Source organism: Lepisosteus platostomus, chromosome 11, assembly GCF_059453375.1.
Source record: "Lepisosteus platostomus isolate fLepPlt1 chromosome 11, fLepPlt1.hap1, whole genome shotgun sequence".
NCBI classification, from domain to species: Eukaryota; Metazoa; Chordata; class Actinopteri; order Semionotiformes; family Lepisosteidae; genus Lepisosteus; species Lepisosteus platostomus.
In genome coordinates this window covers 33,089,211-33,115,867 of record NC_142621.1, presented here as the reverse complement: position 1 = coordinate 33,115,867, position 26,657 = coordinate 33,089,211, and the positions used below count along the sequence as shown (strand labels likewise).

Below are 26,657 nucleotides of genomic sequence, written 5' to 3'. Positions count from 1 at the left end.
TGGAATATTTCAATATCCGTTTTTGAAGTTGAGTTGCGCACATTCAGATACTTAAAGCAGTAACGTCTTGCATTTCTAAGGAAACGTGTTCAAAATCCGGTATAAACAGGTAGGCCTACGGTAGCACTCTCCGGGTGAAAACAAAAAGAAAAACGGTAAGTTCTAACTCATCAGAAAGTCTATACAAGAGCAGGCAGCTGGTTAAAAACGAAAGAGATGGAAGGAATGTAAAACTATACAATCTGCAACTCCACAGGTGCCAGGAACTGCCGATCACTGGTGTGCGGATTTTAAAAGTTACCCTCCACCACTCCATACCCCTTACTTCACCAAGGCCCCTCCTTTGAGTGGGCGGGATATCCTTTCCCGAAACTTGTTTTTTTTATCTTAACTTCCTCGTCATAAACCGTGTGGCGGACGGCTACTTCTGAGGCGAGTGACCCTGCTGGGAAAGCAAACGGCAATGACTTTGCTTAGGAAACTCTCTCCCTGGCCGTGCCGAGCTCTCCTGGCTGGCCTCAGGCCGCTGTCGGTGGGCGCAGCAGCCCGGGCAGGAGCTCCTGTGCCATGCGGGGAGAAGCGGTCCGGACCGGCTGCGGGACTCCTGGGGTCTCCGCGAATCCACGGTCGAGGGCTGCACTCGGAGCCGTCGAGCCCCGACTCGGTGGAGGTGCGATTAAACCGGCTGGACGGAGAAGACACAGGTGAGAGAGGGCTCAGGGGGTTTGCGTTATTCTGATGTGGATCATCTGAGCAGCGCCACTCTGCGATGTCCCCAGTGTTACCGTGTAGCAATGTAGCGGTAGCAACACTTGGGAATTGTTTTTCTATTAGAATCAAAGTGTTCAAACATACAGAAGAGATAACCGGACCCACCCACGCACTGGTAAAACACTATACCCAGTGTTTGCTGGGTGTAGTACAAAGACGTGCAGTATTTTGCGGCCGAGTTTGTATCACTGCTCTGACGAGTGAGAGGAGGTGGATTAAAGTCGGCAGAGCTGAATACAGAGACTGTGGCTTGTGAGCAGTTGTAATCTCTTTAAAATACATTTTAAAAACATATATTGCTCAAGCAATTTTCTGGTTCAGGTGGCTCTTACAGTACCAGACTAATGAAGTGTTGAAATTAATTTGCCTTCCTTTCAACTTTTGCCAGCACAGCGTTTTTGCCTTGGGCAACAGCAAGCAGAGCGCTGACACACGGAGAGCAGAGACAGGAGCCCCTCTTCCACTGTTCGGTTTGGACTCTGCAGGCTCTTGTAGGTTTTGTTAATGGATCGCGTGTATAGTTTTTTTTACTTCACATCGGTCTATAATAGAAGTGAGGTACCCTATGCAGCCTGAAATGGCAGGTGCATAGTTTGTGGCTCCTGCAGCAGTACCGAATGTACCGAAGGCTGGATTGTATCTAACTGCTGGACAGGTGTGACCCCCCCACACCTGTGGATGATTAGCGAGAGTGTGACGCACTTGGCTCGTCCATCTTGAGCTGCGCCCTACGGTGTCCTGGTGTCGCCTTGCAGCTGCCCAGCCTGGCCCTGCGCCACACTGGGTCTCAGGAGCTGCACCTGCCCTGCAGAGTTACACATGAGCCTGGGAGATGGACTGAATGGGCTCAGTGGAGGGGAAAGAGCCGCTGAGTCACTCTGAGCAGGGGAAACAGTGTGCCCTCAGAAGCACCCAGTAAGCCAGAGGTGTTAAAACAAGCTTCTTTTCTGCAGGACTGCAGTGTGGCGTAAAGCCCAGGGCTCCGGACTTCTGACTGGAGGGCTGTGGGTTTAAAAGCCAACAGGCTAACCGTAAAGGGTGTTAAATAATGGTGTCAAGCAAAACAAACAACATTAACCCTCCTGAAAGGTCACCTTGTCTTCTTGCCTTCATTTGATCTCGTCGTGAGTAATTACAGGAACCAGTCTAACTTTGCTCTCCAGCTTTCAGTAATGTCTTTAAAGTTTACAGAAGATGCGTCTTCAGTGTTTTCCACAGCAGCTGCTGCGGAGCTGTCTTCACTGACTGTCAACCCCCCCCAGCCTCACTGGGATAGATTCTGACTCTGTACCCTTCAAACCTGACGGTCTTACCACACCTGGGAGTTCCTGCAGCACGATAACTACCAAATAAAGTGTTCTGTGCTTCAGTGTATATCCCTCGCTTGTTACCTCCGTTTCTGATATATTTCTTAAAGTAGATAACTGAAGGTGCCTTATCCCTTATCTCCGGGCTTCTCTGACCTCAGGTCTCTGTTTCATGTTTTGACACCCAGAAACACCTGTTCCTGCTACCTGTCCAGGCCACAGCACCTTTATTCTTTCTCCCACGGGTCTTGAAACGGTACCGCGGTGTCCGGTTCAACCCTCTGACCGCCCTCTCTCAGCCCCGCTCTCTCGCCTTCCTTTGCTCCTTATTCCTCCCTGGGCTTCTCCACAGGGGTGGCGGAAGTCGTGATGTGCCGGCAGCGAGCCCGCAACGCCCTGGGGAAGGTGTTTGTGAGCCAGGTAAGCGGCAGAGCCGATATTATTGTCTCCTGATATCGCGGGATATAACAGTTTACCCACCGCAGTCAGCACGGTCATTTGCCGGTCGTGCCTGTGAAGCTTTTGAATTTGAATTTGCACAAAAAGCCACAGGAGCTCGCTTCTCTGATAAGAAAGGCAGCCACCTGCCGGATCACGTCTAACACTAAGGGCAGAGCGTCGCCTGCAAAAACATGAACAAACAGCAAATACAGGATGGAAAAAACACTGAGCTGAAAGCAGACGCTGTGGTCGACACCCAAGTCATTTTTATATTCCTCACTGCTTCTAGATCTGGAACTCTTTTTAAGTAATGTTGTTGAATTTAAAATAATAGGATTATCCTACCATTCAAGCATTTGGAATAGCCTGTGATAGGGCTGGGCGATATGGCCAAAAATTACACATTATCACGATAAAAATTTTCATATCAGTCGATATCGATAATTATCACGATACATCACAAATTATTATTTCTTTCAAGTTTAAAGGCAGATTTTTTTTCTCCTGAGTGAAAGTTGAAGAAACAGTAAGTTGGAAAATTAAACAACTATTTTAAGAACGCAACAAACACTTGCCACACAGCAGAAACATTAAACAAATGAATAGAGAGTATTCAAGTTTTTTATGTCAAATTATGCATGAGTAAAATTTACAAAATAAATATCTTAATAGAAAAATGAAATTCCGGAGTGTGATAAAACACACATAGAAGATGGTTCAGACAGACTGCAAAGTTTAAAGTGCTCTGTTTTATGTCTGATCGTAAAAAGCCAAAATATCTCCAAATTACCGAAGTTGAATTACCTTTTCTGTAGACGATGTCATCGTCCTACGAGCTGGTCGTTGGCAGCACTGCATTTGCTTCAGTGTCGCTCATTTCTCCACTCTAACTACAATCCTGTCAGCCACCACCGTGTGGGTAAACAACACCAAGTTTAGCTGCCCGGTCTGCAACACGCACGCGCACTCGCGCAGTATTTTGTGCGCAAAAGCATAAACGTATATATCGACATTTATTGAACTTTTGTTAAATTTATATCGAGGAAAATTTTATCGCGATAATTATCATTATCGAATTATCGCCCAGCCCTAGCCTGTGATACCGGTCATTGCCTTGCAAGAAGACGTTGCTGCCAGGGTGTGCTCTGATGGTGTTTCTGCTTGCTCCCCTGGTGAGCTCAGTCTCCTGTCCCCTTCTCCCCCTGTGCTGTAGATGAGGGAGCTGGTGTCCGCGCTGCATCACGACCCCGCGGTCAGAGTCGTGCTGTTCCGGAGCGCGGTGCAGGGGGTCTTCTGCGCAGGTCAGTGCCAGTGTGAGGGCCCACTGAAATGTCATTCAGAGAAAACAGTATTCTTCACAGGCCTCCTTACCCAACCCAGGGTAACGCAGTTTTTCATCCTTCAGTTCACAGGACATTAACAGCAACACATTCTTACTGCAGTGAGGAAAGCGCTGAAAGTTCTTGCTGTAGTACGAGATAAAAAAACATTGGAGCAGTAGGCTTTTATTCCGATTTATTCTCTCCAGCGATCAGGAGTTCATTCCCCTGAATTCTGAAATGCTGTCTGCTCCCACCTAGGTGCTGATTTGAAGGAACGCGCTCAGATGAGTAACTCTGAAGCAGAGCTCTTTGTGCACGGACTACGTTCGATGATGACGGAGATCGGTGAGAATTTTTGCACTGGGGAGAGGTGGTCTGTAAGACTTGGGGTGGAATACATTTGCAAGCGTTCAATAAAATTGCATTCCTCTAATAGCTTCTCTACCAATCAGCAATGAGTCAGCTCAGTCCACTCAGTCCAGCTTGACTTTTCATATCCTATGCAACCATTGAAGGTGGTATTTTGTGAAGCTCTTAAATGTGCCAGTGAATGGGAGATGAATGTAAATATTATTAAGTCTGCAGTGCATGCTTTTTTCCCCAAGACTTCTCAGTTTGAGGTGAAGCCTGTTTACAAGAGAGAGGGTGGATACATGTTTCTTTCTAAACTGTCAAGGAGCATGTATGAAAACGCAGATAGCTGTTAGGAAACCCGACCTCACCAGATTACTTTAAAGAACATATTGCATATTTAACACGTAGGTTCCCTGTGAAGATCTGTCGGGCAGCATACAGGCTCCCTGGTTGTGCAGTTTTACCTAGTAAAAAGAGGAGGCCTTGGGCTGCCATCGCAGTCAGACAGCAGTAGTTTAAGCGGGTCTCTGTGCAGGGAGTGAGGGTATTGGTGGATGTAGAAAAAGGAATTCTCTTAGTCAGGTTCGCTGTGAGAAGCGCAGTGAGTTGATTGTGTATGCATACAGGAATGACACGGCCACAGAGTAGCAGTGCGATTCAAAGCATGAGTCGAGGTACAGTATACTGTTTATATAGACACTCCGTTACAGGAGATGAAAGGGATTCTGGGTAAGTAACCACCCTCCCTGACTGACACATTTGTACATCAAAGGAGAGCCCCTGTGAGAGCAGACAGCTCGTTTAGACCCCCCTCCCAGCCCAGCCCTGGAGCATCTTGTTATTGTTTCTCTTTGACACAGTTTCAGTCCTGCTGGGCCCCTGCCAGGGGGTATGCCTAATTTTATGACATCTGTTATTTCTCAAGCAGCCCAGCAACAGTTAATTGTCCTTCATGGACAATGTGAAAAGTGCTGTTGCCTCCTCTTGTCTCTGTGCACAGTGCTTCCAAACATTTTGAATAGTGCTGTATGCTTGAATTTTGTTCTTATCATCCTCTTGAACCCAATTTGGAAACATAAAATAATCCAGACTTCGGATGTATAATTTTTCATTCTCTATTCGCATGAAGGACGCAGTGTAAAGAGGAGAAACATGAGCAGGGTGCAGGGGTTTGGACTCTCCAAATGAAACGCCCTGTCTGTTGCACGGAGAGACTCCATCGCTCTGCTTCATTGTACATGTATTTATTCAAAAAAAGAAAAAGACAACATCATCAGTGAAAGCATAGGCAGCACAGTGTGACCAAGTGTAAAAGGAGGAAATGTCTTCAGTTTCCCGAGATATTATAGACATAATCTGTGCAAGTAAACCATCCAGATTATAACTTTAAACTTAAATAGAAAGAAACCCCAGCAGTCAACAAAGTCACCTCTGGTCTGCAAAGAGTCATGTAGCTGACAAGCTGTTCCAGACCCTAGCATGAATACATTGGGACTTTCTTAGTGGTGTGGGTGTCCTGCTGTGTGAGAGCTAGCTTTCCTTACCTTGTTCTCTGTCCTACTTCTGTGTCCAAGAAACGACTGAAACCCAGGTGTAAAATGGCCTCCTCTTGCCTGTAACCTTTTATGTTCTGATCTCCCTCTCTCCGCCCCGCAGCGGTGTTGCCCATGCCCACGATTGCTGCCCTGGACGGCTTTGCCCTGGGAGGGGGCCTGGAGCTGGCACTGGCCTGTGACCTCCGCACAGCCGGTGAGCCATCCTTGCCTGCCCACACAGGAGTCCGGGGGGACTGCGGTGCGTCAGCGTTGGGCATGTCCGCAGAGAGACCGCATTGAAAACCTCACGAAGGGCACGAGGACCTGCAGACGTGCTTGTCGGACAGCTCCAGCTCTCGGGCTCCTTCATTATTTGATACAGGATGCCAGGTGCCGACTGGAGGAGTGGCGTCTCGCACTGCGACGTCACTGCAAGCTCGCGGGAGCCCAGCTGGTCACAGGAGTTGGCTTTGCGCTTTAAAGCTGAGAGAATGCTGGCCGCCTAAATCCCATCTGTCCTGGGAGACACTTGGTCGCGTGTGCAGCAGCTGCACGGGGAATCCCAGGGGTTTTTCTGCTTTGGCTTTCCTAGAGGCGGACGAGAATAGAATTTCTTCGACTAGTTTTGCAGGAGGTCTAACCAACCACCTCATTCCCCTATGAAGTTATCTGCAATTGTATTTTTGTAACTTTTTTTAAAAGTTGAATTGGCAGAGGGTAATCAGCTGTACTTTCCTGCTGTGCCTCACATACTGTGCGCTCTTGCCTCTAAAGCTCGACTTCAATCCTTTCTTTCAGCCTCTTCTGCACAGATGGGCCTGATCGAGACCACCAGAGGGCTTCTGCCTGGAGCTGGTGAGCAATAAGACGGATAACAGCCACTGTGACCCATCAGCCTCTGTCTGCCCGTCCTGAATGCTCCCGGTTGTGCGGTGTCCTGCAGGGGGCAGCCAGCGTCTGCCGCGAGTGGTGGGTGTCGCCGTGGCGAAGGAGCTCATCTTCACTGGAAGGCGGTTGGGGGGGGCGCAGGCGCTGGAGCTGGGCCTAGTGAACCGGACCGTGGAGCAGAACCCGACCGGAGACGCGGCCTACGGGGCAGCCCTGGACCTGGCCCGAGAGATACTGCCACAGGTGCGTCTGATGGATTTCTAGTGTCCGCGGTTCCCAGTTTCACTCTCGCCCTCGTACGGTCTCTCTCTAGCCCATGACCAGAGCTTAGTGCAACAAACGAAACCACTGAGCTTCCTTGTTCCATGTTCAGATACAAATGTTCGCAGGACAATCCTGATGTGCGTTTGTTGAGCCCTGCGTCTCTTTCCGTGACTCCATCACTCTTGGGTTCCTTCCCCGTGTCTTTTATACTGCAGTGTGATCGCTGTTGCACCAGGGTTTGCCGTCTGGTTCTGGCGTGGTGTGGGACTGCATGCCCGTGTCTTGTGTCTGACTCCCTCTCTTCTAATCCGCAGGCTCCGGTTGCTGTCCGAATGGCAAAGGAGGCCATGAGCAGAGGATCTGAGGTGTGGTGTTTCATTATCCATTCATCCCAATCCCATTTATTCATTCATTCGTGATGGTGTGTGCTGCTGACCTGTGACTTGTCATTTCCCCCCCCCCCCCCCACACTCCCCCTGTTTCTCACCTCTGGGAATTCACCCTCTTCCTGCTTCTGCCCCGCTCTTCCTCCTCCCCCTTCCTCTCTCGTTCCCCGGGCCTGTCCGGCTGTGCCCTGCAGGTGGACATCTCCACTGGGATGGCAATCGAGGGAATGTGCTACGCCAGGGTGAGTTGGGGGCTGGAAGGGGTCGCGGGGGCAGCACGCCTGTGGGGGTGAGTGGGGTGGGTTGGGGTCAGTGTTCTTCTGCGCCCCCCTTCACCCCCACACTGCTGCACGGACAGCGTGCTCCTGTGGGTTCCCACTGTAGCGTGTCCACCAGTGTTCCTTTCTAAATGTGTTGAGGTTCGCATCTTCAAACATGCGATTACGCTGGCTATTGCATCATTGTAATGCTATCACCGTGTCTGGTATTATATCCACTTTGGGATGTGGAGAGAAATTCAAAACTGGCCCACCTCTTCTTCGCTTCTGGGGTGTGCTGCAGGTCCATGTCAGCTGTGGCATTACGCAGGGGAGTGTCCAGTGTGGAGGCCTCGTCTTTGTAGCCACAGCTGTCCCGGCTACTAGAGGATGAGCCACAGCTGTGCAGGTCCTACAAAGGCACACTGGACACCCCGGAAGGAGGAGTGTTACACTGACAGTCCCAGAGGGGATTGCACCTGCGTAAGGCAATATCTTCACCGGGGCAGGCACGCCTTTTTCACACACTGAGTTTTGTTTTGTTTTTGGCCTTACGCGCCCTGCTCTCCCAGACTGGACCCTGCTAAACGGGGTCAGTCCAGTCTGGTCGCCGCTGTGCGAGCGGTTCTCCTTTTCCCCAGGCTGGGCCCCGTTAAACAGGGTAAGCCCAGCCTGGAGGTCGAGTTGCACAGCGGTACACCTTTCTTTTTTTGCCTTTTTGTTCCATTTCACCCCTTTTGGGGTTATTTTTGGTCCCTGCTGACCTCACACCGGTGCTTCTGTCCCTCAGTCTGCTCACCTTGAAATTCTCAGCGGGTTTTAAGTTCTCAACATCCAAAATGTTTTACCCGGATCCTCGTAACTCCAGTGTTTGTTTTTTTTGCAAATTATTTCCTTGAACCCTTTAATTAGAGTAACCTGTGAAGAGCTGCAAGAGGTCAGAGGGTTAAATTAGACGTGTGAGGTAAAGAATGGTGACCTAGACGTACCCGAGAGCGCTTGTTCCTGCGCTATCAAAGTATTTGTCAGATCAGTGAGGTCAGAGAAGCTGGAACGATACCAAATATGGGCTTCATCCCCTTATCTACTTTCAGAAATGAAGCTATAGCAGAACTGGATACAAGTTACTTCTGTAGCTATTGTGGTGTAAAACAAGCTATAAACAAGCCAGAAAAGATGCCTCTTCAACAGCTGTATTGCACAGTGAAGATCTTCTACATTTATGTGGCCCGAGTTATTTTCATCACAACATTTTACTAAATGGACTCCCTTTCGTGCTACAAGAGAGAGAACTGCTGCTGGTTTTAGAGGCAACGGGAGCCCAGGTGCTGCAGGAGGATGTCTGTGATTCTCCCCGTTCCCTTTCCTCCCAGGTCATTCCAACACGGGACAGGCAGGAGGGCATGGCTGCCTTCATCGAGAAGAGGCCTCCACGCTACACGGGGGAGTAACTACGGGCGGCGCTGGCACCGGTCCATTCAGGTCGAGTGTCCAGACCCCCCTCCACCTGCCCCAGCGCTGTCGGGTCTTAAACTCCCCTTCGCATCCCGTCCTGCGCATGTCGTCTTGAGATCCAGTCTCCTCCATCCTGCTGTGGCTCAAGCGCTTACTAGAGTGTACTCTTTCCTGTCTATCTGCGCCCACACTATAACAAGCTGCTCAAGTCTGCTTCAGCGGTAGCTGTTCCAGTCTTCTGTCTGCTTCAGCTAAAGACGCGACTCGTCCTCTTTTTTTTTTTTAAATCTTTTTTGGGATAGATTTTTACATTTCACTCCTCTTGCCCCCTTTTCTACGCATGGGTGTTGAACTTCCAGTTGTCTGTCCTGATTCGCTCCTACAGTCGATCTGAATGAGAAAAATAGTGTAGACTTGTGTGCTCAAGTGTCCTGCTTCCTTAAACACTACAGAGGGAAAGGACAGGGCTGTGACCAGAGGACTGGATGACACTGTACCTGCTGCCTATGCCTCAGCTGCAGCCCAGCTGTGCATCACTACCACTGTGGTCCAAGCCCTCCTCCAGCCAGTACGACCTACGCTGTGTGCTGAAGAGACACTGGAATCTGTCCAGGTGAACAGACAGATGTGTGGGGTCAAGCAAACTGTTGGGTGTGGAGGTTTAATACCACCACGCTGGGGGCGCCGATGAGAGGGGGACTATGGTTGCATATCTATGCAATGATTCAGTAATTTGCAATGCCCTGTCAGTAATTGTAATGAAAATAAAATGCTTCTACCGACTTCTTTCGTAAACTCCAGCCATCCTGTTTCATCGCTGTGTTCAGGCCAGTATGTCTTCCAGTACCGCCCTTCACCCTACCTCATTACAGTGCCCCGACGCTGCCCCGACTGCGCCAAGGCGCTGGCACTGCTGGCCTGTGGCCCTGTCGCCTCACTTGTGTTACGAGTGCAATGTCTGACCACTTTTCTACGCACTCTGACGGTGCTAAGAAATAGCACACACCACAGCCAGTGAAGAGAAGAAAAAGCACAGGAAGCTGAGCAAATAGCTGTAGTAAAGTGAAGTTCTGCGTCATAAACTATAATGAAGAGACTTAAACATGGCCAGTCTCCCCATCTCTAATGAACTCGGGCAGCACGTTCCACCAGAGAAGGCCCGTTACTCATTGTGTGGACTCGGGGCAGGGAGTCGGAGGCCGATGCCCTTGGTTCTGCAGTACAGCGCTGGTACCACACCACAGTCTTCGCTTTCACAGGGAACCTCCCATCGCCTGCAAACAGCAGCCCGACCCACCTCGATATTCACCAGACATCATCTCACACACACACCGACACAGGAACCACAGCGGCTGAGGATGTACATTCTTTATTTTAAAAATCAGCCGTCGTCTTCCTCCACCTGTGCTGGAAGCGTGTCTCGGTAGCATGTTAACATCACCAGGAACGATCAATGACAACTGCAAGAGTCCCTCCCCCAACTCCTCCTGTTTCTCCAGTGCATGAAAAAGAAGCACACTGCCCTCATAACGTCACCCAAGAATTAAGCAAACTGAAAGGTTTGGATTTTAGTCATGAAAAATGTGGCTGAACCTGCTTGGCTGAGGGCCAGCCCCTTGGCCACAGGACGAAGAGGCTGGGACCCCTCTGCAGAGTGAGGAGAGACCCGGGGCAGCTGGAAAGGTAAAGATGACAAGTGAGGGAGTGGAGGTGATTATGTACATTATTTCTAATGTTGTAGGTGAGGAAACGATGACAGAGGTGATTACGAAATACTGATAGCTGAGGCTTACTGAAGTTGACTGTTTGTTATCCCTCCCGAACATTCATTATAAACTGCATAAAATAATCCATCCGTCATAATTTACCGCTTTCAAAATTCTACTTTTTACAATTGCTAATATGATGCGCTTTCTGCAAGCTTGGTTTCACTACATTAGTCTTGCATAGACAAAACCTGCAGGAAGGGCTCTGGATCAAGCAAACATCCATGACAGTCTTCACACTCCTTACCAGTAAGCTCAAACTACTGTGGAAAAGGAAAAGCACAGCGCAAACACTCATCTTAAGGGCAAAAAGAATTTGAACAGAACTCGGTAAAATAACTAACCTTAAATAAGGATGCATAGAATTAGAGAGCCAACGGGAGTTTTAATAACTGCGCCTGTTTATCAAGCAAGTCATCAGTCAATTCCATCTTCCTTTCTCCTCATCCTTTTGTTTTGATAGATTTGACAGGGTTAGAAAGGAGACTTGCGTTTTCACATGGCTCTAATACAACTATCTAGAGGGTCATGGAGAGTCCAACCCTAGCCTAACTGCGACACCAGGGACAACACAGAGAAGCCAATTGGCACTGCTGTAAATGGGAGGAAACCCAGATCACTAGGGAAACCTATGCCAACCCAGGTAGAACATGCAGATTCCACACCGAAGGTACCTCAATTTATACTCAACCCAGGACCACAGGAAAGAAATGAGTCAGCAGCGCTAACCCTGCTGCCACCACGCCATTCTCTTGGAAAACCCCACATATATATTTTTAAATTTCATGTCTGTGCAAATTTACCCCAAATGAAGAGACCATCGTGACATGCTTAACAGCAAACAAGGGCATATAAACAACCCACTCGCGCAAAACTCCTTGGCTTTCAACAGCGTTTCCACCTCCTCTCGAACAGCGTGGTGCCAGGCTGGAGGAAAACACGCCAGGACCTGGCCAGGCCTGGTGGACACCCAGGAAACCTGTACCAGAAAACCACTGTCCAGCTGAAGACCAGCCCATGGTAAGTGACCCCCTGTGCACCCTGTTTCCTGCACTGACGATACTGCTACTATTCCAGTAAATGTTGATTTTATAAGAAAGGTAGTTGCCAGGAACTGAAGAAAAGGGAAGTGAGGGGCTAACAAGCCAGCTTCTTGTTGCAAGAGCAAAGAGGTGGAGAGGAGAAGCACATGGCTGACCAGTAGCCTGACCGCAGGGCAGCAGCAATCCCTACAGCTGCCGCTAGCCAGTGTCAGCACAACCAGTACATATACTACTAATAATAAATTACTGAGGATCACTGGGAAACTGCACTGCCAACACTGGTCTTAGTGGGAACTTTCCGCTTTGTGTTCTAGCGAAGCTCTGCGTTACTGACGTCACCTGCTTGAGAAAAATGTTTGAGCTGGGCACAGATTATGAAGCACCTATGAGATTCTGTGAGGCAGCTAAAACAATAACGTCTGAAGATCAGTAGTACAGTTGAGGGGGTCTCATTGAGACCGACGGTCTTGAGGAATTTAACGTCAAAGCTTTGACTCGCCAGTGTCAATATCCCATTCCTCATAATGGGAGGTGGTGGGGGGTTCAATTTCCTAGAGTGTTCTCCTACCCAATAAAGCATCAGGTAAGGGCTCTGGACTTCGGAGGTAGGTTTCCATTTTGCATGCCAGCATGTTCCAGGGCCCAAGACTGACAGACTAGATCAAGGCTGGGATCCGCTCTGCTCTGCAGATCCAGCTGAGCCCTTACAGGACTCATTATTGAACCTGGGAACAGCTCGTCTGCACCCATTAAGGTTTTCTAAAGACACGCCTGTACGAGCTGTGGCGTTTCTACAAAGGGGTAAAAACGTGAAAATACTGGTCTTAAGACGGGATCAAACAGAAGTTTGCATCATATAACTTCAGCATGGAATTAAAGTTCCTGGTATGAAACCTCCCTCACTTGTGAATCAACAGGGGGACTTTGCTTGTGTACAGTGCAGCCTGGGCTCACAGAGAAACATATCCCACATGCATTTACACTCGCTAACAGTCTGGGCATGTCGGAATAGGTGCTCCAATAGCGAAAGGCTCGTGTCACCGTAAACTGTGCATCTCAGGAACTGGGTCTAATCAGCTCTTACATAATCACTTAGACATACTGAGGAAAAGGGGAACGACCCAGCTGTTTATGAAACTAATGTAATTAAATGAGGGACAGCTCAACAGTAATGGCAGTGGAGCTGCAGGGTTGTGGGTTCAAATCCCAGGTGGGACATCTGGAGAAAACCTTCACCCTGATTGTCCTGAAAAAATCATGACCTGTATGTGAAATTCAAATGTCAGATGAGTACAGCCTGTGGACAACATTTTGTATAAAGATGTTTTCCAAATAACAGCTACACACACCAGAAATGCCTCTTTTGGACCAAATCTGGGATCTGGGATCTATGGAAAATATGTGAAAGTGCATTTAATATTGAGAACAGGTGACACTTCTCTACCAAGAGCATTGTGGGAGTATGGAACATGTTATTCAGCCATGCTGTTGAAGCCGATACCCTGGCTTCTTTCTACAAGCAGCTGGATGAGATCCTGGGATCTAAGTTTCAAACAGGGCAGTTGGGCCAAATAGTCCTGTCTTGTTTGTAACTTTTCTTAGGCATGTACTTGTTAATTGGCTGCATTTACTCTCTGTCCCATGTCCTGGCTCCTAGAGGGCCCAGTGTTTCACCTGAGCACTCAGTTACACAGCCTACGTATTTCACACAGTGCACAGTGGCAATGCAAAAGGAGCTTCAGAGGCTGGCTCCAGGTCAGTTCCTGATCTTTTAACAAAGTGGATGTTTTGAGGAACCAACAGCAAAAGATTTTAATAAACATGCTACCTACGTGCATCTCAGAAACAAATGATGTTATCGTTTAACTGACTGCTCAGCGGGAAAGACACCTTGGCCCTCCGGGATCCGAGCCCGACTCCCCTGTGATTGGACCTGGGGCGCCAGAAACGGACCAAAGTGACCCCCTGCTCTGAATTCTGCATCGCGGACTGATTCAGCTGGGTGAGGCAACAGGCTCGCCCTGGTACATGCGCACGTCCTTAAGAATTAGCTTTCCGAAGCTGCTTTTACTGGTAATGACAAACAATGCAGTGGCACTGCGGGGGAGAGCAGCGATGGAGTAAAAATGTAGTGAACTCCACGATGGGAGGCTTTCAGTCCGTAATCCACACAGTCCAGTGAGCTGCTTATCCACGGTCTCCATAATTGGAATTTAACAAACTGCAAACAAGCCGTTTTATTCTCTAGCATGCAAGATTGCACAAAGGAGGAAAAGCTCACTACATCTAGCTATGCGGCTGAAAGGGACCGTGTCTGGCAAGAAGTCTTTTTTTTTTTAAAGAATGTAAAGATGTCTGACATGCTGTTCCAGGTACTGTCACGATTACAGACAGGACGCACAGTCTAGCACAAAACACACACAAGGCACCATTTAAAACTTACATAAATATACATCTTTTTAAAAAAACACTTTCATATATATTTATACCAGTATATAACTATAGCTCATGTATTTTATTGCAGTTTGTGTCCGGATGAAACTAGTCACTATATATATATAACTTAATAGGAAGATTCTCTTAAACTATACAATGTCCAGATAGGAAAATACAAATAAAAGTGTCCACTCACACATCAGCATGCACGTGCACACTCATCCAAGATGGAGGCGAAGGTGTTGAAGTCCAGTTCAGCCTTTTTTAGCAACTCAGCAAAAAGCTAAAGCAGCTAACTGGGAAGTTGGAAACTGCACAAGAAACCCATGTCACTCAAAGGTTCAGATGCACCTATATGCGTTTGTATAGGAATATGAAATCAGGGGTCCTATTGTTCAGCCACCCTTTACTAAAGTTTTAATACACATTTGCTTTCATAGCAAAAAAAAAAATGAATAACAATCATTGCTGAAGTGATCTGTTCATAAATAAGGTTAAGTTCCTCTCACCAGGCCAGCCATACAGTGTCTACAGTAACGCCCCTAAAGATGACTGTGTCTGTTCTGGTTCAACCAAGCAGGACTGTCTCCCGAGTTCTCCCAGCGCTGGCAGGAGTCCAGGGCATCTTCAGCCACTTCCTCACGCTGTCAAAAGGGGGCGCCAGCAGGGACGAGCCCAGGCCTACCCACGGGTTTTCCTCCTCTGGAAGAGGCAGAGAGAAGCAACAGTGAACATCTGAGAGCATCACATGGGCTCAGGGCCTCTCCGATGGGCGATACGGGACGGACGCTTTGTGTTCAGAAATCATTTAGAGCAAGACGGGCTGGTCCTTGTCAGCTTTAAATGGGCTGTAGTTGCCGACAGGAGTGAGGCTGTTGCATTTGCCACTGCAGGCACGGGCAACAACCTGCATCTATGCACCTCCAACAGGGGGACTGAATTTTCCTCCGCCAGTTATCAGAGAGTAGCCGAAAAGCCTCAGCCTCTCCTGGCCACGGAGAACAGCAAAACCAAGAACAGCCAATCACGGGGAAGAGGGAGGAGGCTAGAGCTGGTGATGATATAGGAACACACTAAGGTCACAAGGACCTACCAGAGGCGCGAGTCCGATTCTAGGAGCCTCAGCACTTTTTGCAGAGTGTTAATGTGTTTTAACTAGAGGACCTGAGTGATGTCAAGAGGGCCCTCTTTGATCAGTTTGACACCTAAAATATAATCGTCCTATGCCTTCCTTGAGAAGAGAAGAGGAGGTTTAAAAAGATTCCTTCCTCTTTATATTTGAGCTTCAAACTGCGGGCCCGATCCCAGACTGCTGCAGGAAGGAGCACGCGGGGCTGGGGGCGGTGTTGGGCGGCCGTACCCCTCGCCGAGCTGTCCGGACTCTCTGGGGGGGGCTGCTCAGGCCCGGCGTGGGGAGTGGGGGGCTGCCGACTGGCCCGTGCGGGCGCGGTGCCTCTCCAGGCTGTCCAGGATGCTGTCGGCCAGGTGGCGCACGTCCGGGTGGGTCTGGGGGTGGGAGGTGATGCTGTGCAGCTGCTGCAGGCCGCCCTCCTCGATCAGCATGCTGCAGTACCGCGGGGCTGGCGGAGGACAGGCAGAGGACAGCGCTTGACAAACATTCAGTTACAACACAGCACATCATGCTGCTTTTACAGCTCCCCCATCACACACGTGCAACATCAGACTGTTAGTGCTCCTGAAGCCGAGCAGGATTTCCTGGGGAGCAATATGATTCCAGATACTCCCTCCCAGGACGAGCTGGCAGAAATCTGCACATAACCAGGGCCAGATTCAAGGGCAAACTACATTATTACTTCAGAGCCTGCTTATTGAGGAATATCCTACTATAACATTCAGCACTCTTTCTTTTTGTAAGCACTGTAGATTCATTCACGGCCGTGCCACCAAGCTTAGAATGACATAATGTCTCTATTTTGGGAATACTGAGGTTTCCAGGAATGGGGACTGTGAGAAAATCACACTCGTTGGGCAGGATGTCACCAAGCCCCACAGAGCAGCCCGGGCCTGGTGGGAGATGACGCCAGGACTCCTCCCGTCCTGTAGGAGGTGCCGTCACCCACCCTGCCTGCCCGCAAGCCCTCACCGTTTTTACTGCAGACGTGTTGCATCGCCCAGGCTGCCCACAGCTGCACTCCAGGTGTCTGGGAACACTCCAGCAGGGGGAAAAAAGGGTTAAAGGACCTGGAGGCAAGGAGAGACGGAGAGCATGAGATGCTGGGGGGAGGAGGGGAGGAGAACTGAGAGAGACAAGGGGCAGCACCACTGCGGCATGCTGTATCTGTGCAATTCAAACAGAACCCGAGAGACTGCACTACCGCACGCGCGGAAAACCCAGGAACCCAACACAGACAAGGAAATGGAGACAGGCAATGACATTTAGATTTTCATGGTAGTGGTGGTGGTGGTGGGGGGGGGTGAGAAGAAGATGAGAAACTCAGGTCAGGGCCCGTCAGCACAAGGCTCACCTGTACGCCACCATCTCGCACTCGGGCGTGGGCCACTTCAGGATGGTCGAGTGCTGCGAGGGACAGGAGACACAAACAGTCAGGCCTCGGACGCACGGCTTCCACACAGCTGGTTCGTTTAGAAGACACTGCAGGCACTGCAGCGCCAGGAGTGACTTAACATGTCAGAAAGCTTTAATTACAATACGGTGCTGTACGGGTGGTCAACCTTAATTAGAGAAGTGAGCCTGTGTTAATTAAGCAATTAAGGATCATTTCAGGACTTAATAAGGAGGATCCAAGTATGGAGTCCAAGTCCAAGTGTTGCTGCTGGTGACCCCTGGATTAATGCGCTGTGTGGGACATGACTGTCAACAGGGCGCTCTGGGCCCATGAGGAACTGGTAGGTTTCGGGGTTACCAGTTGCTGCAGCAGGTCGGAGCGCAGAGAAAGCCCCAGCGTCCAGGCGGCCTCCCCCCGCGAGGTCAGGTGGGCCAGGATCCCCGCGGCGAAGTAGCTGACCTCCACCTCGGGGCTGTGCAGCAGCTCGCAGATGTGGCCGACGAAGCTCTGGCACATGAGCTCCGAGTGCAGCTCCCGCACCTCCGCGATGTTGTTCTGCACAGAGGACACCAGGGGGCGCCATCAGCAGGGAGGACCAGCAAGGCACCTCACGCCAGCAGTGACCACGTGCCGCATGGGGCCGTCGGCGGCACGCAGGGCATAATGCTACAGCACGTCACGTTTTCGCCTTTTACAAACAAGGCAGGACTAAATGCATTACACTAATTTAACAAATAATTAACTCTTCTAAAACATAACTGGGCTTGATGCTGGATAGTCTTTCCATTCTCTGCTCCTCTTGGGCAGCTGTGTGGCCCACTGAGCCCTTTCAGGCTGCTCAGTCAGCCCCAGGCTGCAGACTGTACATTTAGTGCTTGCGGTCATTCTAAAGATCACATTTTGAAAAATGAATCTCATATGAACATGAATATAACAGCAGCAGTGCAAAGGAAAAGTGTTCAAAATGAAACGGCTGGCGTCCCAAGCTCCCTGCTTGGCTTTCTTTACCAGGAAGTGGCATTTTAATTGGATGTGAAGGCATTACTGCCCATGTGCAATACCTCCCAGATTCTAAAATACCTCAATGAAATATTCAAAAGGTTTCAACAGACAGATGGAATTATTGGGTTTTGTCTGAACGGAATGGCCTTTTGGTCATATTTCTATTTTAAACACCTTATCTGAATGGTTTACTCAGTTAAGAGCTAAGGCAGAAAACCACGTGACACACATACACAGACTCACCAGCAGGCCCAGGACCTTCTGCTGTATGGAAGACTCAGAGGGGAAGGACTGTGGGCAGGGAGAGAGGTTGTTAGAGAACTGTGTGGCCCAGCGCTGCCTTTCTTGCGATGTCCTAATGTCTGTGTGTGCTTTAGGTGCGCTTATACAATGCATGTAGCTGTACGTTGGTGTGGTGTCTAAACACCCACGTGTTAGTATCTATCACTATCATATGAACAGCTCCAGTCCCTGGTCCAGGCTCTGTATGTGCAGGGTCAAAGGTCACTGACCTCCAGCACTTTCATGAAGAGCTCCAGCCCCTGGTTCTCGATGAAGTGCCGGCAGGTTGTAGGAGACTCATCAGTGAGGTTCCAGAGCGCGCTAAGTGTGAACTTCAGCGTGGTGTCCACTAGACTCTGCGTCGTCTTCTGACGCACAATATGGAGGAGTTGCTGAGAGAAAAGAACACACTCAGCCACACAGACGTACCGTGGCACACATAGTGACACAAGTAGCAGAAGATACGGGGACAGTGCCAGACACATAGGCCTGACGTATATCAGGTCAGAATATACAGATAATCAGTGTGCATTCAGGTCCAGTGGTTTCTTTTTTCTCACACAACACTGCAATACACTCACCCTGACGATGTATAGCTCTGCGCCCAGCTGCGCAGTCTGTTCTGTAGACAGCTGCAGAGAAACAGAGCTCATGAACACATTTTAAAACCAGCCTCTCCTGACACTGCCGCCCTTCCTCCTCTAGAACCACTCACCCACGCCAGCTCTCTGCCTCTCTGGTGAACACGGGACCCCATTGTCCCCTCCCCCGGGCTCCACTTGCCCCACTGGCCAACACGTCTCCCTCCCCTGAGCTCCACTCGCCCCACCGGCCAACGCGTATCCCACCCCGAGCTCCACTCGCCCCATTGGCCAACGCGTCTCCCTCCCCCGGGCTCCCCTCGCCCCATTGGCCAACGCGTCTCCCTCCCCCGGGCTCCCCTCGCCCCATTGGCCAATGCGTCTCCCTCCCCCGGGCTCCCCTCGCCCCATTGGCCAATGCGTCTCCCTCCCCCGGGCTCCCCTCGCCCCATTGGCCAACGCGTCTCCCTCCCCCGGGCTCCCCTCGCCCCATTGGCCAACGCGTCTCCCTCCCCCGGGCTCCCCTCGCCCCATTGGCCAACGCGTCTCCCTCCCCCGGGCTCCCCTCGCCCCATTGGCCAACGCGTCTCCCTCCCCCGGGCTCCCCTCGCCCCATTGGCCAACGCGTCTCCCTCCCCCGGGCTCCCCTCGCCCCATTGGCCAACGCGTCTCCCTCCCCCGGGCTCCCCTCGCCCCATTGGCCAACGCGTCTCCCTCCCCCGGGCTCCCCTCGCCCCATTGGCCAACGCGTCTCCCTCCCCCGGGCTCCCCTCGCCCCATTGGCCAACGCGTCTCCCTCCCCCGGGCTCCCCTCGCCCCATTGGCCAACGCGTCTCCCTCCCCCGGGCTCCCCTCGCCCCATTGGCCAACGCGTCTCCCTCCCCCGGGCTCCCCTCGCCCCATTGGCCAACGCGTCTCCCTCCCCCGGGCTCCCCTCGCCCCATTGGCCAACGCGTCTCCCTCCCCCGGGCTCCCCTCGCCCCATTGGCCAACGCGTCTCCCTCCCCCGGGCCCCCCTCGCCCCATTGGCACCCACTGCCTCTCCCTCAGCTCGGCTCACCTTGGCTGCGAGGATGGAGATGATGGCTACAGCCATTCTCTGCATGTTCTGGTCCTCATGGTTGCACAGCCACTGCATCACCAATTTGGCAGCTTCAAACCTGTGCAACAGGAAAACGTAAATTAGGCCAATTGGTACCGAATTGATCTGAGGATCTCTTCGAGCTGTTTATTGAAAGATGCCAAGGTACTGGCTTCAACAACATGGCTGTACAGCTTGTTCGACACTTTAAGAAGCCTTTGTGTGAATACGTGTCCCTTATTCTTGGTTTTAAATGCACATCTATGTTATTTTCATTTGAGTCCTCTGGTTCATGTTTCACTGCTGTTTCTGAAGGAGCCTGCTGGGTCGACGGTCAACACCCTAGAGGATTTTTAATAACTGGATCAGGTTCCCTCCTGATCTCCTCGAAGGCTAAAATGGTTAACTCTGACGTGGTACAAGATATATGGAAATACATAAACTAGAAGGAGGTATATGGTGTGGATACAGTGAGGTGTCCAGAAGAAAGGCAGGAGCTGGGCTGGACAGGGCTGGTCAGAGGTGGATTAGCGTTGGCTGGGACTGACTGGATAGAGATGAACTAATCAACTGGGCTCACCTGTTGAAGGGCACCTCCTGTAGTATTCTGTCGCTGCAGAGAGAGAGCAGGCAGTTTTTCTGCAGCTGGAGAGGAAAGGCAACACAAGCCGTCACTGAGAAGGACTAGTGAGTGTGGGACAGAGAGGACTGTCTCTCGGCTACGCGTGAGTATATGTGTGTACAACACCGGCCTGTGTGCGGTATGGGTTAGACTGGACTGCGACACACTCGTGTGACTCGGACCGTTGCCGAGTCCATAGATGAGTCCATATAACCTGTTGGATGTCAAGGCAGGTGAAGATCTGGAAAGTTACAATACAAAAACCCAATATGTCCCATTTATCAAGAAAACAGAAGCTTTGTGCCATCGGTGTGCTGGAGCAAGCAGAGTCCCAGCGGCTTACTTGAGAGATGAGAACGGGACAGTTCAGCCACGATTGTCCTGCTCAAGACCTGGACCCTGAACATGTGCCTGTGGGACACGCTGGAACCAATGCACAGCATCCTGGGTTCAATACACGCATCAAAGCCTGCGAGTGTACGAAGCCAAGCCCGCAGCAGCGAGCAGTGTGCATGCAGCTGACAGAGCGGCTGGGGTATCTGTGCTTGACGTGAGTGATGAGGGAAACTCTCCCTGCGCCCGCAGGCTCCGAGCACACACAAGAGCCACCCCCTCAAGAGTCTTACACTGCCCGCACCTGAGCAGCGGAGGCGGTACCTGCTGGTGGTTGGGGAAGTTCCTCATGGCCTCCAGCAGCAGCTGCGTGACGGTGCCCAGCAGGCGGACGGGCATCCCCGCCGCCAGGTCCTGCTTGGTCAGGTTGAAGACGCAGGCGCTCGCCGCCAGCTGGACGTGCAGGGTCATCGGGTGGTTCTGCATCCCGGCCACCACCAGCTGCGCAGACAGACAGACAGACCGGCCGGCCGGCAAGGAGTTAACACACAGCTCAGTCTGGAATCATCCTTTCTTTTTCCTCCCTACAACCCCAAAGTGCAGACTGTTCAACCAGCCAGCTCACTGCCTGAACACTCACAGCCCAGAGGACCTGTGTGCAAGCAGTGCGGACCCCCCCTCCTCCCCGGCCGTCGGCCATGTCATCTTGAAGACACCGAGAGCTCCACGTGCTTCACAGGAGCACGTGGGGGGGACTGACGAGTGTCTTAATGACACCGCAACCCACGGGCGCCGTGTGGCAAGAGGAGAACAACCTGGCCAGCTCACGTCCACACATCCCCAGCAGTTCTTTCGGCCACTAGGGGGCAGCGTGGACTCAAACCTGTGACGTCGGAGCCACAGGGCTCAGCGTGCACTGCTTGACAAGGTGACGGAGGATCAGGAAGACTCCCTCGCAGGAGTTTATGATTCTATGTCCTTGTTTAGTGAGCTTTCAGGGGCAGAGTTCACATTAAGATCCTGAACTATAGAGGCTATTCTATGTGCTCAAAGTGCAAGATGCCAAAGTACTTTTATGTTAAATGTGGAACCAGTACTGGATTATCAAATATTAAAACACAAATAACCCCCCCCACACACACACACAGTGGCACAATCCACTTCCCCACAACACTGACTCTGAGCACCACGCAGGACCTGATGTGGATGTGTTAGTGTTTGCTCCTTTTCATGCTTGGTGCTGTGCCACACACACACACGATTCCCACCCCGTTCGACACAGCCAGGCCGTGCGCGTGACCCCCGTTCACCTTCAGGATGTCGGGCCGCGGCTTCTCCATGACGTGTGTCAGGCTGAAGAGATGGAACAGTGCCTCGCGCACGAAGCACTCCCGTTCGCTGTAGCGCCGCAGGGCCTCGCAGATCTGCCGCTCGTTGGCCTCCCCCGTCACCTGGTGGGACCCGGAGAGAAACAGGCCAGCTTTTAATCCCCACGCAGTCCGTCTCACTCCTTAGCAAACGAGCCAACAACCTGACGCAGACTGTATCGCCTTGAAGTGTAGGCGGTGTACCAGGTCTCTAGAGTACAGCAGCTGAACACCTTTCAGGTACCTGCCGAGACCTTCTGAACTACGTCAGCGGTCCTCAGCCCAGGTCTTCCTCCGTCTCCCCTGGTTGTCACTGCAGCTGAGTTCTTCATCACTTAGAGAACTTGCCAATCAATGTCAGACTCTCTCCCACCCCTGCCAGGACCTGATTAATCGATCGTCTAATTATTAAGCACTGATTCAGGAAACATAAGGCGGCAGCCAATGGGGTGGAGCGGTGGCTCTGTGGCTAAGGATCCACGCCTGTGGCTTGAAGGTTCCCGGTTCAAATCCCACAGCGGGCAGAGGCCCTGAGCAAGGCCCTTAACCCCAGCTGCTCCAGGGGCGCTCCGACCCCAAGCTTCTCTCCCTGTCTGTGTGTCTCATGGAGAGCAAGCTGGTGTATGCGAAAAGTCTAATTCCTAATGCAAGAAATTGTATAGGGCTAATATAATAAAGTGATCGGAATTGATAACCTACTCTGTAAGGCAGTTGAGGAGAGCAAGGACAAGAGCTCAGGTTACCAAACTGCTGTGAAGCAGCAAATCTGCAGCCGAGCCCTTTTGAAACCGGCCACCAAGCACAGGAACAGCGGTCTGCAGAGGTCTTAGTAAAGCAAGAGGGTCAGTCACTCGACGACCCTGGCCTGAACCGAGCAGGGGGGATTGGCTTGAAAGCGCGGGCCCCTTCCTCACCTTTAGGGTGCCCTCGCCGGACAGGAAGTCGCAGAACCCGGCGTCGGTGGCCAGCAGCCCCACGAACTGCATGGCGGGCCGCTGCTGGACGAAGGCCACCACGGCGGCGTCCGTCACCTGCTTCCTGCCCGAGACGTCGAGTGAGGCCAGGCGGGGCAGGATGCCGGGCCGCTCCAGCAGCTGGCGCGCCACGTCGGAGGTGAACTGCTTGTCGTCGGAGATGTCCAGGTGCTGCAGGCCATCCAGCTGCGCCAGCACGTCCAGCAGCTGCGCCGTGCTCATCTCCAGCCGCTTCATCTGGTGCATGGTGAGGGAGCGCAGGCGCGCGCGGCAGCCCAGCAGCGGGCCCAGGTTGGTGACGGAGGTGTTGGAGATGTCCAGGCTCTCCAGGCGGGGCAGGGCGCACACGTCAGCCAGGCCCTGGTCGTAGAAGTCCACGTTGGCCAGGGAGAGGGAGCGCAGGCCGGGCAGCGCGCTGAAGCAGCGGCGCGAGGGCTCCTCCAACGACATGGTCAGGCCGGTCAGCACCAGCCGCTGCAGGCCCTCGCGCGCCTCCTTGCTGGCGGCCAGCCCGCGCAGGATGTCGGCGATGGTGAGGTCGGCGTTGACCCCGGCCGCGTCCAGCTCCAGCAGGCGGTGGGGGCAGAGGGCGCGGCGGAAGGCCTCGGCCGAGATGCGGGCCCTGCGGATGAAGGCCCGGCGCAGGCGCAGGTGCTGCGCGCTGCGGAAGATGCCCACCGTGCTGTCGTTCAGCAGGCCTGCGGGCAGAAGGCACACGTGGGCACCGGCACCGAGAAACTCTCCCTGCACGACCCACACAGCTGCCTTCCTCATCGCGGACACCTCTTCCCTGATAGCCTGCCTCTGGGACCATTTCTGCCTTCTACAAAACAATTCAGTGCTCCCTAGGAGAGGACAACCGAAGTGGGACCAAGAACACACACACACGACGCAGAGAGCGTCCCCCCCGCCCGCCTGCCGACACCGTCCTGCCCCGCGCTGAAAGGGACCGATCTCGTTTCGAGAGACGCTCCGGGAAGAACCTCTTTCACATTTTGCAACTAAAAACAGCACTAAAGCAGCGTTGTAGAACAAGGGAAACAAACACGCAAAACCGGATACATAAGCAAATGAGGAACCAGACGAACTGACAGAGCTGCTCTGGGGGTGCAGGCAAAAAAAACCTTTAAGACCAGTGAAACCAGCGTCGCAGTGGTCCAGTTCAGAATGGTTTTCAGCAAATACCAATCAGAAGACCTTGTGACTTTTTTTCGATTGGATAGTTATTCTAGTGGTGATAACGTCCACTGTCCTAAGCTGTCCTAAGTTTCAGAAGCTACAGAATCTACACCAAGGAAGCTGAAACTCAACATTTTTTTTTAAATAGAAACAGCCATCCATTATATCCATTATGCCAAAGCTGCTTATTCCTGGTAAGGACGGCAACAACTCGGAGCCTATCCCAGCAGCACCAATTAACCCGGCCAGCACGTCTCTGTTGGCAAATGGTAGCAAACCCACACAGCCAGAGAGAACATGCAGGCTCCCCACAGACGGTGTCCCAAGCAGAAACCTGACCTGGAGCTCAGCTCGAACCCCTGTGCAGCGGGAATCTTATTTCCACTGTCCTTGTTTGCTGTCCAGGTGGACTGCCCCCCCCTCCACCCTCACCCTTTGCCCCTTACCTTCGACCGCCATCTTGCGCAGGAGCTGGCCTGCAAGCTCCTGGGGGAAGACGAGCGTCTCGCGCAGACAAAGCGAGCCATCCGCACGCTCCAGGCAGAACCGCTCCAGGGAGTGGGCCAGGAAGCTCAGGCAGAGGTCCGTGAGGGACGCAGGGGAGGCCTCCTCCTGGAGGGGGCGACCAGAATCCCGTGCAGGTAAATACAAGTGCAGACTCACACGCTGACTGACGTACACTTGGGCTCCTATCAGCGCGAGGTGAGGAAGTTATTTGTGTTTCGTCCCCAGGTTAATAATCGTACTCCAGGGACGTGCAGAGAAGCACGTTCAGTTGTCCACCAACGATCACACGGCTCTGTGAAGTACACATTGCATCGCAACCTGCCTGCCTTTCCCACCCGTCTTCCCTCTCTCGGCAGCCGGGCTCTGTGAGCCCCTGTGCTGTGACACTGCAGTGGAGCGCAGTGCCCCAGCGGGAAGTACCGCACTGTATTAATCGCCGTCGCTCCATACAGAAAGCGAAAGGTCCTTTCACAGTGTGCAGTCCAAACAGGGCGTTTTCCTGCCAAGCCTAAGGACAGCGTCCACTGCAGGACTGTAACAGCCCGCTGTCGCCCTAAACACTAAGCTCGCTGCCTCCCCTCACACCTTTCAATTAACATACATTTATTCTATGTGAAATCGTATCTTTTAATAAAGTGACCCTGAAAACCAACGAGCACAGACATTGCAGCCCATTTAAAAATATGGCTATAATCGTTGTCAGGGCTGTATTGTATTCAGTTTTTCACACTTCTGCACACGGGTACATCTGGCCAATAGTTGCTCTCTTTCTATGTCTATCGTAGATCATATATACCGAAAAAGTTGTCTCACACGGATGCGGTTTAGTAGAATGATTTTTAATAATGTTGCATCACCATCACAGCGAGACTGTGCATCTGTGGAGTGGCGTAACAAAATACGTTTTAAAGTTTCCCGAAAGCCGACAGGGAAGGACCTACTGTACTTCTTTGAAAATGTCAACTGTATTTTTTTAGCTCCAGAGCCCATCTTATTAAACGAGAAAGGCAGCTCAGGGGTTACAGTACTGCGGTGAATCACCAGACACATTTCCAAACGGGATAATGATCGTTGCAGGAGTTATCGTTTCTCCAGACACTGCAATGTTTTTTTTTTCCGGAGCAGATCGCCCTCCACCTAAGTCTGCGAGTCCACGGACCCTGCGAGGATAGTGCCGGCGCCTAAATGCGTCAAAAAACAGCCTGTACGCGGTCCCAAACAGAATAAGGGAAAGGGACCGACGGACTCTCTGCTATACATCTCCAACAAAATCGAAAGCGATTAGTAACCCTTATTTGTTGCGCAAGACAGAGGTTAGTTATTCTAGAAACATAAAGCCATGACCCCATTCACTGAAATAGCGGGAGCAAAGGCCAAAGACATATCCTTCACAAACCGGAGAACTGATCATGCACAGCGCTAAAGCTCTACTCCAGACAACCTCTCACACTCGCAATGAAAAACAGGGATACCTTAAACACACCTACCATGATTCTCAAAGCGCCGATCGAAGGCAGTAGAGTTCAGCCGCCGAAAACACCGTTGTAAAATACTGCGCCGTAGAAATAAATGCACAGCTTTAGTAAAAGCTTCTTCCTTGGATTGTTTTTGATTGACATTTGCTCCCGTTAACCAGGCCAGTCACGTTTACGGCATCGACAGCGATTTTTAATCCCATCCATGCGGATAACTGCCTCCGATCTCCATTTTAAACATCTCACACTCACTGAAGAAGGAAACGAGACCAGACCGTCCCAGGTAAACAAGCTCGTGGCACAGGAAGTGTAACCCGGGGGCCGAAGGCGGGGACTGTATTTGTAGTTTTAGGCAGGGACGGGAGGGGGCGTGATGGCTGCACACATGATACTGTACTCTTGTATCATTTGTTAAAATAGAATGACTTCCCTCCAGGGAGAAATGGTATATCGCGGTAATAAATTCAGAACTATTGATTTTAAAGACTAAGACAGAGATTA

The 26,657-nt window shown here is 51.5% G+C and overlaps 2 protein-coding genes across 3 annotated transcripts; one reads left to right on the top strand and one right to left on the bottom strand.

The window, feature by feature from the left end:
• Positions 1–312: 312 nt before the first annotated feature.
• echdc2 (enoyl CoA hydratase domain containing 2) lies at positions 313–9,762 on the top strand. Its single transcript, XM_088599303.1, has 10 exons — positions 313–704; positions 2,431–2,498; positions 3,733–3,820; positions 4,100–4,186; positions 5,852–5,944; positions 6,529–6,585; positions 6,674–6,861; positions 7,197–7,247; positions 7,463–7,510; positions 8,899–9,762. The coding sequence occupies exons 1-10, from the start codon at positions 464–466 to the stop codon at positions 8,974–8,976; spliced, it is 999 nt and encodes a 332-aa protein (XP_088455429.1). The 5' UTR covers positions 313–463; the 3' UTR covers positions 8,977–9,762.
• Positions 9,763–10,333: 571 nt separating this feature from the next.
• Positions 10,334–26,486, bottom strand: zyg11 (zyg-11 family member, cell cycle regulator). 2 transcript variants are annotated; one of them, XM_088599294.1, is made up of 15 exons: positions 26,169–26,484; positions 24,621–24,786; positions 22,936–23,693; positions 21,965–22,105; positions 20,979–21,155; positions 20,280–20,344; positions 19,679–19,778; positions 18,619–18,669; positions 18,268–18,429; positions 17,999–18,046; positions 17,111–17,308; positions 16,712–16,764; positions 16,330–16,427; positions 15,586–15,805; positions 10,334–14,927 (listed from the first exon to the last, which is right to left on the bottom strand). In XM_088599294.1, the coding sequence occupies exons 1-14, from the start codon at positions 26,169–26,171 to the stop codon at positions 15,624–15,626; spliced, it is 2,202 nt and encodes a 733-aa protein (XP_088455420.1). In that variant the 5' UTR covers positions 26,172–26,484; the 3' UTR covers positions 10,334–14,927; positions 15,586–15,623. The 2 variants fall into 2 exon arrangements, with proteins under 2 accessions (XP_088455420.1, XP_088455421.1); XM_088599295.1 differs by lacking the exon at positions 17,999–18,046 and having other exon boundaries at positions 26,169–26,486.
• Between the last annotated feature and the right edge of the window lie 171 nt (positions 26,487–26,657).

Coding starts and splice junctions, on each gene's coding strand:
- echdc2 (XM_088599303.1), top strand. CDS start 464: ATGACTTTGCTTAGGAAACTCTCTCCCTGGCCGTGCCGAGCTCTCCTG. Junction 705..2,430: donor GCTGGACGGAGAAGACACAG/GTGAGAGAGGGC, acceptor GCTTCTCCACAG/GGGTGGCGGAAGTCGTGATG. Junction 3,821..4,099: donor GCAGGGGGTCTTCTGCGCAG/GTCAGTGCCAGT, acceptor GCTCCCACCTAG/GTGCTGATTTGAAGGAACGC.
- zyg11 (XM_088599294.1), bottom strand. Junction 21,156..21,964: donor CGCGGCCCGACATCCTGAAG/GTGAACGGGGGT, acceptor CTGTCTGCGCAG/CTGGTGGTGGCCGGGATGCA. Junction 17,309..17,998: donor AGAAGGTCCTGGGCCTGCTG/GTGAGTCTGTGT, acceptor TCCTCTGTGCAG/AACAACATCGCGGAGGTGCG.